This window comes from Miscanthus floridulus, chromosome 12 (assembly GCF_019320115.1).
Source record: "Miscanthus floridulus cultivar M001 chromosome 12, ASM1932011v1, whole genome shotgun sequence".
Taxonomy (NCBI): domain Eukaryota; kingdom Viridiplantae; phylum Streptophyta; class Magnoliopsida; order Poales; family Poaceae; genus Miscanthus; species Miscanthus floridulus.
Window position 1 is genome coordinate 15,990,640 of NC_089591.1, and position 16,797 is coordinate 16,007,436.

General features: G+C 54.2%; 1 protein-coding gene across 1 annotated transcript; it reads right to left on the reverse strand.

The window, feature by feature from the left end:
• Positions 1 to 792: 792 nt before the first annotated feature.
• LOC136496366 (lactoylglutathione lyase-like) lies at positions 793 to 16,406 on the reverse strand. Its single transcript, XM_066492025.1, has 8 exons — positions 16,276 to 16,406; positions 16,041 to 16,175; positions 14,157 to 14,218; positions 7,702 to 7,762; positions 7,515 to 7,594; positions 7,353 to 7,423; positions 7,137 to 7,226; positions 793 to 1,150 (listed from the first exon to the last, which is right to left on the reverse strand). Exons 1-8 carry the CDS (start codon positions 16,363 to 16,365, stop codon positions 1,053 to 1,055), a joined length of 687 nt encoding a protein of 228 aa, XP_066348122.1. The 5' UTR covers positions 16,366 to 16,406; the 3' UTR covers positions 793 to 1,052.
• Between the last annotated feature and the right edge of the window lie 391 nt (positions 16,407 to 16,797).

The following is a 16,797-nucleotide window of genomic DNA, read 5'->3' on the forward strand; positions in this document are numbered from 1 at the left end:
GCTGAATCAAAAAGACCCTGAGTTCCCTATCAAAGTTCGGTTGCAGGCATTGCCACCGGTTGACCACAACCATTTTGAGTTGCGTATTGCTTTGTTACACTCATCTAGTTTTGCAGCAGAATCAGCCCAATTCTTTAGCATAGCCTTTCATTCTTGCCCCCGGTCTCCTGGCACCCCCGGTCTCCTGGCAATGGGCTTACTTGCCCGCAGCATCATCATTATCATGCTAGGTTGGTTATATCATTTGCGCAGATCAGAACTACTCTCTATGTTCCAATTTATAAGACGACTACGTACCTAAAAAAGACAAAACGTCTTATAATTTAAAACAGAAGGAGTACTACATTCCAAATGTCAACTATGCTTAACTATCTTCGGATGTGGAATTCACCGTAATAGCTTTTGGAATTGTTACTTCTTAGGTTGTCATTTTTCATTGCCTAGGCCTTGGCCAGTGACACATAACTTTGTTGCAAGTGTGTCCATGGATTATGTTGCATCCAGATGAATGAACTACTATGTCGCGTAGTGTGTGCCAGGAGAATTTGTTGAGGAGGTTCACCCAGTGATGTGTCCCAAACTCCCAACAGAAATTTATCCTTCTCACAAGTTGAAAAATCGGTAACTGTCTCATGTAAATCATCCAGTGACTAAATTAGCCAACGTGTGACCCAGCAGCTTTGGCTAACGTCCCCAACAGAACCCCTGGTAACAAGTTCCTTACCACCTGTTTGCATTTTATCCAACATTTCACGGCTGCCTATATGCAAACAAACAACACAAACTTGAATCTATCTGAACTTATTTTATTTCCAACACTACTGTTCATTCCTCAACATAGTTCACATATTATTATTGAAACAAGATACAAGGAGTAAGCAGATTCTAGCCCTTAATCCGAGTCCAGACTCCAGACACCCATATCAAAAGAAGCTCCTATGCCCAGAGTTGTATATGTTCTTGTGCACCATGCAAGGAATCAACTATAGTTCATAATGACAGGTATAAAGAATCTGGACGCAAAGCCTCCTAAATATGTGAAGAACAGCACTTCATGATGCTGAAGAAGTCACCGTCCCAATGGTGTGGTCAAAGATTTCGATCCAGTAACCATCAGGATCTTTGATGAAGGCGATGCCTTTGATTTTTCCTACAGAGATAAGAATGTAAATGGGGTATCATTACTAGATTGAAGGTAATAGGCAGGTGGCATTATCAACCATAAGCCAAAGAGCATGTCGTTCTCCATGATTTTAAGAAAGCAGAGCTTTCAATGTTTACATCAGCAAATTGTTCCTATGCAACCATAGGCTTCACCATACTAACATAAACTGCTGAACTGTTCACTTCTCATTTTTCTTGTAGAGTTAAGAGGTTGGTAATGACTATCAAGATGGTCCTACAGATGCATTAGGGTGGACAGCACAAATATAAAGTTCATATACTGCCAGAGTAAAGCTATGACTCAAATAAACACCACGAGTCAATATTGTTGCCCAGGTAAACAAGAACACAATAGGAATTTGGCTGTCAGAGGACAGCTTGGCCATGGGCCGCTTGGATTGTATTGAATTACAAAACTTGGGATACAAGATGATGCTAAGCCACTGCTTATATAGGCAAGTGGTGTACCTACTCCTTACCATATTCTAACTGCATAAAGCAGATCCTATGATTCCTACTTGGTTGTCAAGAAACCTGAAAACTACTGGATGGTAAACAGTAAAGTAGAAGTAGTAGGTAACCAGATACATGGGTAAGCACTAGGCTAAACCCCTCAATTCTCCCCCTTAGCCTTGTGCCCTGCCTTGGGGATGATCTGCTTCAGACCAATTCTCTCCCTCATCTCTTCAAATTTGGCCCTGCCCAAAGACTTGGTGAAAATGTTTGCAAGCTGATCAGTAGTTGAAATGTGATCAGCCTTGATGCTTCCATCTTCCAGGCAGCTACGGATGAAGTGGTACTTGATCCTTATGTGCTTGCTCCTCTCATGGAAGACTGGATTCTTGGCCACAGCAAGTGCTGATTTGCTGTCCACCTTCAGTTCCACCACCTCGACATGCCTGCCGAGGAGCTCTGCTAGCAGCCTGGAGAGCCACAGGGCCTGGGTTGCAGCAGTAGAGGTGGCAATGTACTCTGCTTCGCAGCTGGAGAGCGCCACCACCTTCTGCTTGATTGATTGCCAGCTGACCAAGCAATTGCCGAGGAAGAAGAGTGTTCCGCTCGTGCTACTGCTCGTGTCGATGTCGCCGGCGAGGTCGCTGTCGCAGTAGCCGACGAAGCAAGCGGTGTAGGGCGCCATGGTGAAGTGCAGACCGTAGTCGAGCGTGCCAGCGACATAGCGGAGAATGCGCTTGACAGCTTGCTGGTGCTCCACCGTAGGCCGCTCCATGAACCGGCTGACGAAGCCGACGGCGAACGCCAAATCGGGGCGAGTGTGCACCACGTAGTGCAACCTGCTGATGAGGCGCCGGTAGTGTGTAGGGTCGACCTCCGCCGCCGTGCTGTGTCTGCTAAGCCTCAGCCGCTCCTCCATTGGAGTGTGGGCAGGGTTGCAGCCAACCATTCCGCCGAGCTCCAAGATCCGCTTGGCGTAATGTGTCTAACGGAGGGTGATGCCATTGGCATCTTGATGCACCTCGACGCCGAGGTAGAAACTGAGGAGGTCGAGTCACTCATGTCGAAGATCCTCATCTGTGCCTTGAACGCCTCTACTTCTCGATCCTCCGCGCCGGTGATGATCAAGTCGTTGACGTAGACGTCGACGAGCAAGACAGAGCGTCCACTGCCCCGTCGGTACATCGCCGCCTCATGAGCGCTCTGCTGGAAGCCCATGTCCTTGAGCGTGGTGTCCAGCTTGGCGTTCCAGGCGCGTGGCGCCTGCCATAGACCGTAGAGGGCCTTGCGGAGGCGGTAGACTTTCCCCTCTTCTCCAGCGACGGTGAAGCCGGGCGGCTGCTGCACGTATACCTCCTCCTTGAGGTCGCCGTTGAGGAAAGCCGATTTGACATCCATGTGATGGATGGGCCAGCCTTCTTGAGCCGCCAGCGCGAGGACTCTGACAGATTCCATGTGCGCCACCGAAGCGAACGCGTCGTCGTAGTCCACCCCCTCTTGCTGGATGAAGCCGCGCGCCACCAGTCTTGCCTTGTGCTTGATCACCGCACCCAGCTCGTCCTTCTTGAGCTTGAACACCCATTTCAAGGTAATAGGCCGGTGACCAGCAGGGAGCGGCACCAGCTCGTAAGTCCGGTTCTGCTCCACCGCCTTGAGCTCTTGCTCCATTGCCGCCCGCCATGCCAGATCATCCTTGGCCTCAGCGTAGTTGGCAGGCTTGCCAGCGAGTGTGAGGTGAAGCTCGACGAAGAGGCATTGAGGTGGCGGAGGTGGAGGATGGTCGCCGATGATGTTCGTCATCGTGCGGTACCGCAACGGCTCGTCGTCGTAGTAGGCGTCAAGTCTGTCTTCATCATCCTCCAGTGGAGTGGCGAACTCCACTTGGTCACCAGCCACAGCTGCCGCCGCTGATGATGCCGGTGAAGCAGTAGGAGCAGCAGGGGATGCTGGCGTTGGCGTTGGCGAGGCCGGCTGTGGCGCTGGAGGAGTGACCGCTATTGCCAATGTCCCTCCGGGCTCCCCCGGATTTGGTGACGGCGAGCACGGTGCAGTGAGTGATGGCACCAGCAATGTAGCTCCGGCCGCCACTTGAGAAGCACCTTGTGCTCCCCCAGCTCCTCCAGTCTCCCAGTACTCGACGATGGAGTCGCTCGCTGTCGTGACCGAATTGCCGGCGTCCGGAGTGGACCAATCCTAGCCGCGCCCCTCGTCGAAGACGACGTCGCGGCTGATCCTAACACACTGCGTCGCAGGGTCTAGGATGCAGTACGCCTTGGCTCCCTCCGCGTACCCGATGAAGACGTCGGGCTTGCCGCGGTCATCCAGCTTGCGGAGCTGCCCCAGATCCTTGGTGTAGGCGACGCAGCCGAACGTCTTAAGGTGGCCGACCGCCGGCGTGCGCCCATGCCAAGCCTCGTAGGGGGTCTTGCCCTGCAAGCTCCGCGTTGGCGAGCGATTAAGCAGATGGACTGCCGTCATCACCGCCTACCCCCAAAACTTGGTCGGCATCCTCCTCTGCTTCAACAGCGCCCGAGCCGTGGCCACCATGGTCTGTTTCCAACATTCCACCACACCGTTCTGCTGCGGTGAGTGAGGCGCCGAGAAGTGGCGCTGGATGCCCTCTCCCGCGCAGTAGTCGGCGAACTCTGCGACGGTGAACTTGCTGTCGTTGTCGGTGCGTAGCACCCGGAGCTTGCGGACGCTCTCCTTCTCTGCCGCAGCCTAGATCTTCTTGACGGCGTCCGCGGCAGCATCCTTGGACGGCAACAGGACAGCCCACATGAAGCGGAATGTGTCGTCCATCATCAGGAGGAAGTAGCGCCGCCCTCCTAGAGTCGCCGGCGTCATGGGCCCGCAAAGGTCGTCGTGGACGAGCTCCAGCTGCTCCTACGCGCGATACTGGGCCTGCTGAGGGAAGGGGCACCGTCGCTGCTTCGTCGTGATGCAAGTGTCGCAGACTTGCTCGGCGTGCTTGATCACCGGCATGCTGCGCACCATGGCCTGCTTGCCGAGCTGGTGCTGCGCCTCGAAGTGGAGGTGGCCGAACCGCTCGTGCTAATGCCAGGCGTCGTCGTCCTTCCTCGTGGTGAGGCAGAGCGACTTCGCGGCCTCAAGATGGAGAACATAGAGGCGGTTGGGCCCGTGGTTCACCTTGACGAGGAGGCGCCCGCGGCGATCCCAGATGCGTAGGACGCCCTTGTCGATCTCCACCTTGGACCCGCCCTCATCGAGGTGGCCGAGGCTCATGATGGAGTTGCACAGCGCCGGGATGAAGTAGACGCCGTGCAGGACTCGGTGCTCGCCGGTCTTGGCTTGGAACACGATCGAGGCGACGCCTTGAATCTCCACCCTTGACGCGTCGCCAAACTGCAACAAGCCATGAACAAAGGTGTCAAGGTCGGAGAAGAGCTCGCAACGGCCGGTCATGTGGTGGGTAGCGCCGCTGTCGAGGTACCAGCCATCCATCTTATCCTCGCTAGAGCCGGTGTTGAGGAACGCACGAGCCCGAGGTTCGTCGATGTCGAGGCTGGCGTCGGCCTTGGAACAGAGGATGTCCTTTGTTTCCAGCTCCAGGAAGCCGTGGGCGAGGAACAGAGCCGCCTCGTCATCATCCGCCTCTACAAGATGCACTGCGCCGCCACGCTCGCGTTGGGGCTGAGGGCAGTCCTTCGCCTAGTGGCCGACGCTGTGGCAGTCGAGGTAGGTGTCATCGCGGTTCGCCTTGCGTTCGCCGCCAGCGCTACCAGCCTTCTCTCCTTGCCCGCCGCCGCCACGGTCGCCCCGCTCGCCACGCTCTCCCTTGGGCCTTTGCTATCTGCCACCGCGAGGTCGCCGACGGTGGTCCTTGGACGAGCCGGAGCCGTCTCCTCCCTTCTTCTCCTTCTGCCGAGCAAGCCATTGCTCCAAGGTGTACATCAGCTTCCCACCGACGGAGATGGGCTCGGACGAAGGTTCTTCCTCGAGATCGTCCACCGTCTTCAGCCTTCCGGCGACCTCCTTGATGGTGAGGTCCTGGAAGTCGAGGAGGGTCTCGATCGCGATCTTCCGCTGGGCATACTTCTTCAACGCCGCACGAAGCTTCTCCACCACCCGCTCCTCGTCGACATCCTTGTCGCCGTGGCGGGCCATCTGTTGCTTCAGCGCGGAGAGACGGAGGGTGAAGTCTTCGACCTGCTCACCTGGACGTAAGGCGAGGTTCTCCCACTCCTTGCGCAGCCGCTGCAGCGTGGCGCGGCGAATGCGGTCGACGCCAATGCGCGCCGCGGTGATGGAGTCCCACGCCCCCTTGGCCGTCGCCTTGTCCGCGAGCGGTGCGCCCATCTCCGGTGGTACCCCGACGATGATGGCCTCGAGCGCGCCGGTCGTCGTGGTACGGGAGGTCGCTGTACTTGATGGCGTCCCAGAGCTGGCGCGCCTGCATCTTCACCTTCATGAGCAGGCTCCACTCATGGTAGTTGGTCTTGGTCAGCATCGGCCATGGCGTCCCCGTGCCGGAGTCCTTGTACACCGTCTGGACGGCCGCAGGTGACCCGCGATGACCTCCGCGTCTGCGACGGCGCTCTGGCGACGGTGACGGGATCCGATGGCGCACTGGGCTCCGCGAAGGCTCCCTGGGCTGCCTCTCCAACTGTGTTGGCCGCTGCCTGCCTGGCCACCTCGATCGCCTGCGCGGCTGCGGCCTCTGCCGTGGCCAAGCGCTGAGCCTGATCGGCGCCAGGATTGACCACCGCTCCTCCGCCAGCGTTGGCGGCTGCGGCGGCGGCTGCTGCTCTCAGGACGCGCTCGCTGGAGGTGGACATGGCCTCTGCTCTCCCCTAACCATGCTCCGATACCAATTGTTGCCCAGGTAAACAAGAACACAATAGGAATTTGGCTGTCAGAGGATAGCTTGGCCATGGGCCGCTTGGATTGTATTGAATTGCAAAACTTGGGATACAAGATGATGCTAAGCCACTGCTTATATAGGCAAGTGGTGTACCTACTCCTTAGCATATTCTAATTGCATAAAGCAGATGCTATGATTTCTACTTGGTTGCCAAGAAACCTGAAAACTACTGGATGGTAAACTGTAAAGTAGAAGTAGTAGGTAACTAGATACATGGGTAAGCACTAGGCTAAACCCCTCAAATATTTTGGACGATCCCTATTGTACATCAGTCCTACTCATATGCTTAGTTACACCATAGCCCTACAAATCTTACAGAAAGAAGTATTTAACTATTTATTTTTCTTGTTTGATTAACACCACAATGCTAAGCCAGGATAGTAACGTGAAGAGAGACAGAGGAAGACCGAAGTTGACTTGGGTAGAGGCAATAAAAGGAGACTTGAAAGGATGGAATATACCCAAAGACTTAGCCTTAGATAGGAGTGCTTGGAAAACAGCTATTCACGTGCCTGAACCTTGATTGCTTCTGCTGGGTTTCAACTCTAGCCTACCCCAACTTATTTGAGACTTAAAAGCTTTGTTGTTGTTGTTGTTGTTGTTGTGATTAACACCACAATGCAAATTAACTTACCATCATCAGGTTTCTTCACAAACTCAATCCCAAGACGTTCAAAGCGTTCACATGCCTTGTGGACATCATCCACGGTTACTCCTATATGACCTGAATGAACAAAAGTGAGCAAATACAAGTGTTAGAGCACTATGTGATTTCAATTGAACATGGATGGTCAATTGAAACAGCAACTTTCAGTCATTTCAATTGAACATGGATGGTCAAAGCACATACCAAAACCACGAGGGTCTGAGTTCCCATTATGGTAACCTTTGAATTCAGGGTCATTTTCCGTGCCCCAATTGCTACAGATACCAAGTGTTAATTAATTTGCTGGTGACCATTCAAGCTATTAAAGAAGGGCATCTCACAAAGATACAGTGAAACAAGACGCACTGGGTGAGCTCAAGAGTAGCTTTTTGCCTAAAAGTCCATTCAGTCCGCTTGATATGATCGTCAGGGGCTGAGGTCACATCCTACAAGCACACAGTAGATTAAATTTACATAAATACTTACGAATTAGGATTCTGTAAATTCTATTTTCAGGTGATGCATAGTTTCACAAATCCATAGAAACTTATACCTCGTAACCAAGAAAATACAAACTGAATTTCATCTCTTCAAAATCCAACCTTTTCAGCAACCTGGAGAAGAACGTGCGCATCATAAGACATACCTAGAAAAACTTTTGACCCTGATCACAAAACAATGACCAAATAATTCAATATTATCAAATATGAGGAAGAGACTAGTAATAACTACCAAAAAGCATGCAAGGCAGCAGCAATGAAAAGTAAAACTGGCTGCAGCATTCACTTGACAATCAAGTTACCATTTAATTAAGGATTACATCCTATCTTTTGTGGTTGGTGTCTATGTTATGGTCGGCAAGACGTATGAACGCCGAGCCAAGGAGCAACGTGGCTGAGCACGGACACCACCGGCCAGGGGCCAAGGTTCCAGACTTGGTCAGCTATCGGTTTGTTTAGATTTGATTTGATTAGAAGTTTCCTTAATTCTAGCGTCAGGTTGTTGGGTCAGATTGTATAAGAATCAAACTTTGCAAATTAATGAGATTAGCCTGGGATTGTGTCATCTTGACACCCTTGGGCGCCCAGCGTCCTCTGTTCCACTTCCTCTCACGAGTTGCCCTAGCGCCACCACGGCTCCAAGCCGCCGCCAGCGCCAGCACCCCCATCCTCTCCACTCACCTCCATACGCCCTACGCAGCAAGGCTAAGCGCCATAACAATTTGGTATCAGAGACCTCGCCGCAAATGGATTCCTCGGCCGCCTCCACCAACGCCTCTGCGCCCCCGATCCCACCCGCCTCCTCCATCGTCCCAACCTCCGGGGTGTCCCTGCCGTTGGTCACCACGACCGGAGGCCTGGTGAACTCCACGCCGGCCGCCGCACCACCAACGCTGGCATCCATCGCAGAGATGCTCGCCAGCATGCAGCTCCAGATGTCCGCCATGAACAATCACCTGGCGCATCAGGGCGCCCGGCTCTCTGCCCTCGACGGGCGTCCGGCGTTCCCGCAATTCGGCTTGCCCGGGTATGGGGGCATCCCGACTCTGCCCGCGACCTCCTCGCCGGTGATCACGGAGATCGCGGCAGGCACCGCGGACTCTTCCGCATCGGCGTCGGTGTCACCCTCACTGCCGCTGTCCCTCCCGGCGCCGCCGCCTCCATAGCAGCCGGCCGCGGACCCGCAAGCTTCCCAGCCGGCGCCATCGTCGCCGTCCGCCGGTGTGCCGATCACCCAGATCGCTTTCCTCGCACTCCCCGTCGCCAATACCAGGGTTCGGGGCCGTGGCTTCCATGCCGACCCCGGCCTCCTCCCACATGGCTCCCTCGCCGCCATACCCACCACCCCCGTCGGAGTTCGAGGCCGCCATTGTGCCGAAGTACCACAAGATCACATTCGAAACTTACGAAGGGAGGGAGGATCCTCTGGGATGGCTCAACAAATGCGAGCAATTCTTCAGGGGCCAACTCACGCGCGAGGTGGACAAAGTCTGGATGGCATCCTATCATCTCAAGGGTGTCGCCCAGCAGTGGTACCTCGTCCTGGAGACGGACATCGGCCAACCCTCATGGCCGGACTTTCGCCGCTACTGCTTGCAGCGCTTCGGCCCCGCCCTCAACACCAACCATTTGGCGGACCTGGCTCGCCTGCCGTTCGGGGCGAACGTGGACGCGTACATGGAAGCTTTCCAGGCCCGGGCGGCGCACGCCAGTGATCTGACCACGTTGCAGCGCGCGAAGCTCTTCACCGGGGGTCTCCCAGATTATATCCGGGTGGACGTCGAGCTCCATCAACCTCAGAACCTGCAGCACGCCATGCACTTGGCCCGAGCCTTTGAACGGCGCAACGCCCCACAGCGACCACCCCTACCGGCACCCTAGCGGTCCGCACGCCGTCCGGTTGGGGCCCTGCCGGCTCCGTCGGCATCCAGCGGCTCGTCAAGGGCCTCGACGGACGCCACCAAATCCTTCAAGCGCCTCACGCAGGAAGAGATGGCGGAACGCCACAAGCTGGGGTTGTGCTATAATTGTGATGAACCGTTCGTCCGCGGTCACAAATGTGCCCGCCTATTCTACCTCGAGGCTCCGGATTACATTGTGGAGGAGCCAGAAGAGTCGGACAACGACCCGCCGGCAGAGGAGCAGCAGTTCGACCCCGACAAGCCCATGATCTCTCTGTCTGCGGCAACGGGCATCCGCGCGCGCGACACCATGCAGCTGCGCGTCAAGATCGGTGCCCACGAGTTCACGGCGCTCCTGGATTCGGGCTCCACGCATAACTTCATCAACCCCGACGCCGCCAGCCGCGCCGGCCTCCGGTTCACCGACAGCGCCAGGTGCCCACGTCATCGTCGCGAACGGTGACCGCGTCGAGTGCCAAGGCCTCGCTCGCGGTGTGCAACTTCGGATCAGCTGCCGAGCGCTTCACGGTGGACTGTTTCTCCATTCCGCTGGCGCCATACGACATGGTTCTCGGCCTCACGTGGTTGAGGTCGTTGGGGCCCATCCTCTGGGACTTTGCGACACTGCGCATGGCCTTCACGTTCCAGGGCCGCCGCGTGGTGTGGGCTGGGGTCGGCGCGCCGCCCGCGACTCCAGCAGCCTCCCTGTTCGCGACCGACCTCTACACCGACAAAGGGTCCGAGCGCGACCTACTGGAGCACCTGCTCGAGGCCTACCAGGACGTCTTTGCTGAGCCAGTGGGGCTCCCGCCGGCCAGAGCATGCGATCACCACATCCATTTGAAGCCGGGTACCGAGCCGGTGGCGGTACGCCCCTACCGCTACCCGCAGCTGCAGAAGGATGAGTTAGAGCGGCAGTGCGATGAGATGCTCCAACACGGCCTCATCCAGTACAGCACGTCACCGTTCTCCGCGCCCGTGCTGTTGGTCAAGAAGCAAGATGACTCCTGGCGGTTTTGCGTCGATTATCGGGCGCTCAACGCCGTGACGGTGAAGGACAAGTTCCCGATCCCAGTTGTTGAGGAACTCCTAGATGAGCTGCATGGTGCCAAGTTCTTCACCAAATTGGATCTCAGGTCGGGCTATCATCAGGTGCGTGTTGCGGCTGCAGATGTACACAAGACGGCGTTCCGGACACACCATGGACACTTCGAGTTCCTGGTGATGCCGTTCGGCTTGTCCAACGCACCATCGACGTTCCAGGCGCTCATGAACCACGTCCTCAAGCCGTTCCTCCGCCGCTGCGTCCTCGTCTTCTTCGACGACATCCTCATCTACAGCGTGTCGTGGACGGAGCACCTTCAGCACCTTCGCGCCGTCCTCGACGTCCTGCATGCGCACCAGCTCCACCTCAAGCAGTCCAAGTGCTCGTTCGCCACAGCCGCGGTCCACTACCTCGGCCATGTCATCACGGTGGATGGGGTGGCCATGGACACAGCCAAGGTGGCGGCCGTGCAGTCGTGGCCTCGCCCACGAGCGGCGCGCGGTCTCCGGGGCTTCCTTGGCCTCGCCGGATACTACCGGCGCTTCATCAAGAACTACGGCGTCATAGTGGCGCCATTGACGCAGCTACTCCGCAAGGATGCTTTCCAGTGGTCCGACACGGCGGATGCGGCTTTCTCCGAGCTCAAGGCCGCTCTCACCTCGGCACCGGTGCTGCACCTTCCCGACTTCTCCGCCACGTTCGTCGTCGACTGCGACGCCTCGGGATCCGGGTTCGGCGCGGTGCTTCACCAGGACGGCGCGCCCATCGCTTTCTTCAGCCGCCCGTTCGCAGCACGCCACCTGAAGGTCGCGGCTTATGAGCGCGAGCTCATCGGCCTCGTCCAGGCGGTGCGACACTGGCGGCCCTATCTTTGGGGACGAGCGTTCGTCGTGCGGACGGACCACTACGCCTTGAAATTCATGCTGGACCAGCGTCTATCTACAATTCCACAGCATCATTGGATTAGCAAACTGTTTGGGTATGATTTCAGGGTCGAATTTCGCCCCGGCCGCTCCAACGTCGTCGCCGACGCTCTCTCCAGGCGGGACGGCGAGGAGCCGCTGCTGGCCGCTCTCTCCGGGGCGCCCGCAGCCTGTTTCTCGGCTGTCTCGGTGCCTACCTTCCGGCTCTTCGACGACCTGCGCCGGGAGGTGGAGGCCGACCACACCCTGCGCGCTCGCCGCGACGCCGTGGCCGCCGGGAACCACGGCGACTCCTGGTGCGTCCGCGAAGGGCTGCTGCTGCACAAGGGCCGCGTCTTCGTGCCCAGCTCCTCGCCGCTCCTCGACGACGTCCTCCAGCTCGCCCACACGGGGGGCCACGAGGGCATTCAGAAGACTTTGCTCCGCCTCCGCACGGAATTCTTCGTGGAGCACGACCGCCGCGTCGTCGGCTGACTTTGTGCGGTCCTGCGCGGTGTGTCAGCGGAACAAGACGGACACTCTTCATCCGGCCGGGTTGCTGCAGCCCCTGCCGGTGCCGTCGCGCGTTTGGGCCGACATCTCCCTCGACTTCATCGAAGCCCTGCCCAAGGTCCATGGCAAGAGCGTGCTGCTCACGGTGGTGGACAGGTTCTCGAAGTACGCCCATTTTATTCCGCTCGGCCACCCGTATACAGCATCGTCGGTGGCCCGCGCTTTCTTCCAGGACATCGTCAGGCTCCACGGCTTTCCGGAGTCGATCGTCAGCGACCGTGATCCGGTGTTCACAGGTCATGTGTGGCGCGACCTCTTCCGTCACGCCGGCGTCAAGCTCAGCATGAGCTCTGCGTTCCACCCGCAGACAGATGGGCAGTCCGAGGCCGTCAACAAAACCATCACCATGTACCTTCGATGTTTGACAGGTGATCGGCCGCGTGACTGGCTCGACTGGCTTCCATGGGGCGAGTTTTGCTACAACTCGGCCTACCACACGGCGCTCCAGACTTCCCCGTTCCAGGTGGTGTACGGTCGTGCTCCCCCGGACTTGCTGCCCTATGTCCCGAGGGCAGGCGCGCACGGAGGCGGTGGACACCCTGCTCGCCAACAGGGATGAGTTCCTTGAGGAGGTGCGTGCTCGTCTTCTTCAAGCTCAGGAGCATGCCCGCCGGTTCTACGACGCCAACCACCGCGACCTCGAGTTCGCCGTCGGCGATTGGGTTCTCCTTCGGATGCTTCACCGCCACACGAAGAACCTGGTGCCTAGGGGCAGGGGCAAGCTGGCGCCCAAGTACGCCGGCCCGTTCCAGGTGATCGGCCGAGTCGGTGAGGTGGCGTACCGTCTCCAGCTTCCAGATGGCGCGCGCATCCACGACGTCTTCCATGTCGGCGTCCTGAAGCCGTTCCGGGGTACACCGCCCTCTGCTGCACCGGCCCTGCCTCCTCTACGCCACGGTCGGCCGCTGCAGCGCCCGGAACGCGTGCTCCGATCGGAACTTCGCCGCGGCGTGTGGCACGTTCTCGTCGAGTGGGCGGGCATGCCGGTGTCTGAAGCGACTTGGGAGCCGGTCCCTGCGTTTCGCGAAGCTCACCCCTCCTTCCAGCTCGAGGACGAGCTGTTCCCCGAGGGGGGGAGAGATGTTATGGTCGGCAAGACGTATGAACGCCGAGCCAAGGAGCAACGTGGCTGAGCACGGACACCACCGGCCAGGGGCCAAGGTTCCAGACTTGGTCAGCTATCAGTTTGTTTAGATTTGATTTGATTAGAAGTTTCCTTAATTCTAGCGTCAGGTTGTTGGGTCAGATTGTATAAGAATCAAACTTTGCAAATTAATGAGATTAGCCTGGGATTGTGTCATCTTGACACCCTTGGGCGCCCAGCGTCCTCTGTTCCACTTCCTCTCACGAGTTGCCCTAGCGCCACCACGGCTCCAAGCCGCCGCCAGCGCCAGCACCCCCATCCTCTCCACTCACCTCCATACGCCCTACGCAGCAAGGCTAAACGCCATAACAGTCTAACACTTAGCTTCGAGCTAGCACTTGTGTATATCAGGACAGGCAACATGCTGTTCAGAATTAAGTACAAATAAAACAAGGCATGAAACAAATAATCACACCAAAGCCAAAAATCTAGATCTATTCACTCTCCATTTCACCTCCTTCCATGTATGGCCTCTTTATGGATTCTGCAGTCTGCGCTTTATTAACCCATCACAAACAAGGTTCATGACAACACATCAGCTTTTGGACTACAGCCTTTTTTCATATTACTAAAAGATAACATCAAATGATTTGCTGACATTACCCAGAAAGCAAATAAACAATAATGCTAGTATCCTGCATGTATGGGGCAGGAAAGTTTGGCATTCATCATCAACACAACAGGCAACTAGGCAGGCCGCTTTAACATGTGGACATTGCATTTTTTTCCATATTTTCAACCAGAGCTTAATTGTCCTTGAAGCCAGAATTTTTTTTTTTTTGGGGGGGGGGGGGGGGGGGGGGTGTATCCAGCCCATGACTTCTCTTAAGAGCATCCCCACATTTACAGAACGTAGCTATCGACAAGAACAGAAATGAGCTGTTTTTGTTTTTCTCAGCATAGGAATATTATATTTGGAGGAAGAGAAAGAAATAAAACTCACGACATGCCCATCACACGTGAGTAGAAGTCAAGGCTCACTTTTGGGTCCTTCACACGTAACATCTGAAACAAAAAAACAGAAATTTTCGTGATCATTACCTCCGCAAGTACAACAGCAGAAATGATTATGGTAATAAGCTGGCCCACCAATGGTTAATTCCAAAACCATGGAACGATTTTAGTTTAGCAAAGAAACAGGAATAGTAGCAATACAAGCCCCATCAAATATTTAGAATCAAATTCTGAGATTTAAGGGCCCATTTAGTAGCATTCCTAAGCACCGATTCCTTGCAGAAATCGATATCCATGTATATAGAACGATGATGATTTTGCCAGTGCCCACAGGATTTTGCATATTTGTGATGTCTGGCACTTAATTTTTCTGTGGACTATGTGATGTCTGCTACTTGTCATGCTCATAGTGCATGCTAACAATGACATGATCAAAAAAGGGTGTACAAGCTGCTGAAAGCTCTCACACAAGGTAGGGTTTAGGGAAGGGAATTTCTAGGCAGTCTTACCCTTGATTTATTTTGCAAGGAAAGCTGGATCTAACCTAGATCCTCGAGGACACAAGTGGAGAGCTTCTACCACTGCACCAGGCCTACCCTTCTAGAAATGACATGGCACTACATTATGATTTTCACTCCAGTTTTTACATGTACCAGTAGCTGCAGCATGTTCTTGCTTGAGCTGATTCAGTCATGAAATATAAATGCAAAAGGAGTGAAAAGGTTGTGAAATGGTGAACGCAAACAAACTGAATATATGTTCTCTGAATGTGAGTTTCCTCTGCTCATATTATTCTTTGAACATGTATGGTGCTGCATTCCCAGTACTTCTGCCATGGTGCTTTCCTGAAGAGAACTCCAGGACAACTGCATATGAAACTATCTGAATGCATTTCACACACAAGCCTACCTCCATGGTGCTTTGTTGTTGTGTTTCAGACAAAATTATTTACATCTGACCATTGAAATGTGTAAATGCCAGGTGCACTTGAAACGTTTTCAACCATAAACTATGATTTACGAGATGATTTTTAAGGACCAGATAAAACTTCAAGAAGTGAGCTTGTCAATTTCTTCATGTGCGATCACGCAACTATGGGCATGATTTGTTGTCTTGCCCAACCTTGCCCACTAGCCTATCTTGGAAAGGTTACGCAAGGCAAACCTTGCTAGGTGAGGGCGAGCAAGAGTATCCAAAGATGCTTCCTTCCCCTCTAACCTTGTTAGGCAAGGGCGAGCAAGAGAACCAAACATGCTCTATGTGACCCAAAGAGCTTGTTCATGTCCTGCCTTAACTTATCCCTTATGTTCTCTGAAAATGTGTGTTTTCTGTTATGTGCGAATTTCTTTGAGGTTTGGTCATACATGCACATATTGTTTTCATGACCCAATCAAAATCTGTAAATTTCTTTCTGCTTTTCCAACAGAACAATGGAAAGCAATTGTGCATTAATGCAATGATGTCCAGCTCTGCAAGTTCGACGAAAAAAAAGGAAAACGGGGCTTCCAGGGTGAATCAGGATCTGGAGCCCTGCCTTACAAGCCCTTGTAACAAAGTGAGCTCAGAGTTGAATCTGTTTCAGAATTGAGATATCCAAATTGTTTGATAGGTATAAAATGCATTACATCAGATACAATTTTTCTTTGCAATCCACATAACATGAGCAGCAGCAAATTTGGATTGGGGTGCGGGGCAGATAGGATATCGAGCACAGCAACTACTCACGCATCATCCCACTGCTTATCAAGTGCGCCAGGACTACTTATGTCAAATCCACACATCGAGCACCAAAACTGGAAATCCGAGCTGAATAGCACGCACAAGTGCTTGATGAACACCTCGGTGAAATAGACAGGAGTAAAGCTGGGGTTACCGTTTGCTGCAAGAAGTAGCCCTTGGTGGCGGGGTCGACCTCGCTCTGGAGCCCCGGGTTATTCGCTGGCGCCTCCTTTGGTCCTGAGGAAGTCGACATGGCGGCGGGCGAGAACCGGCGAACCCGGTCGAAGCTCTGCGAAATCAAGAAAAAATCCCAACGGGGAATGGTGAGTGAAACCTGAGCGTAGTCTCCATAATCATCAATCCAAATCCTCCAGTACGGAACACGGAACCTTGAAGCGCGACGAGCAGGAGATGTGCGACGCGCAGGGAAGGCGGCGGAGGAGCGCGCAGGATGGGGACAGGAGAGAGGCACCAGCCATGGATAGAGCGCCAGGGTTTATATTTATATATAGGAAATAGGATTATATATAAAATGAGAGAATGCCAGTTGATCTGTACGGCTTCTAGCTCCTTCGGTCGGCTCGGGCATGCTCGATTTTGTGGGCATTTTTTCTTTTTATTATTATATTAAAATTCAAGAGCCATTTAAATAAAAATCATTTCTGTATTTTTCATTTTAATCCTCCTGCGTGTTCTCTGATGACAGTCCAACTCTTCATCTTTATAAATTACGATAAATTCAAAAAATAAAGAAAAATAATATTTAAAGATCTAATTAAAAACCGTTGGAGAGCTTTTTTCGAAATTTATGTTTCTATTATGAAAAAGATATAGAAAGGCTCTTGGAATTGCTGTATGAGAAATCTACGATACATGAAATGGATCCATTGCTATAAATATAATACGATCCG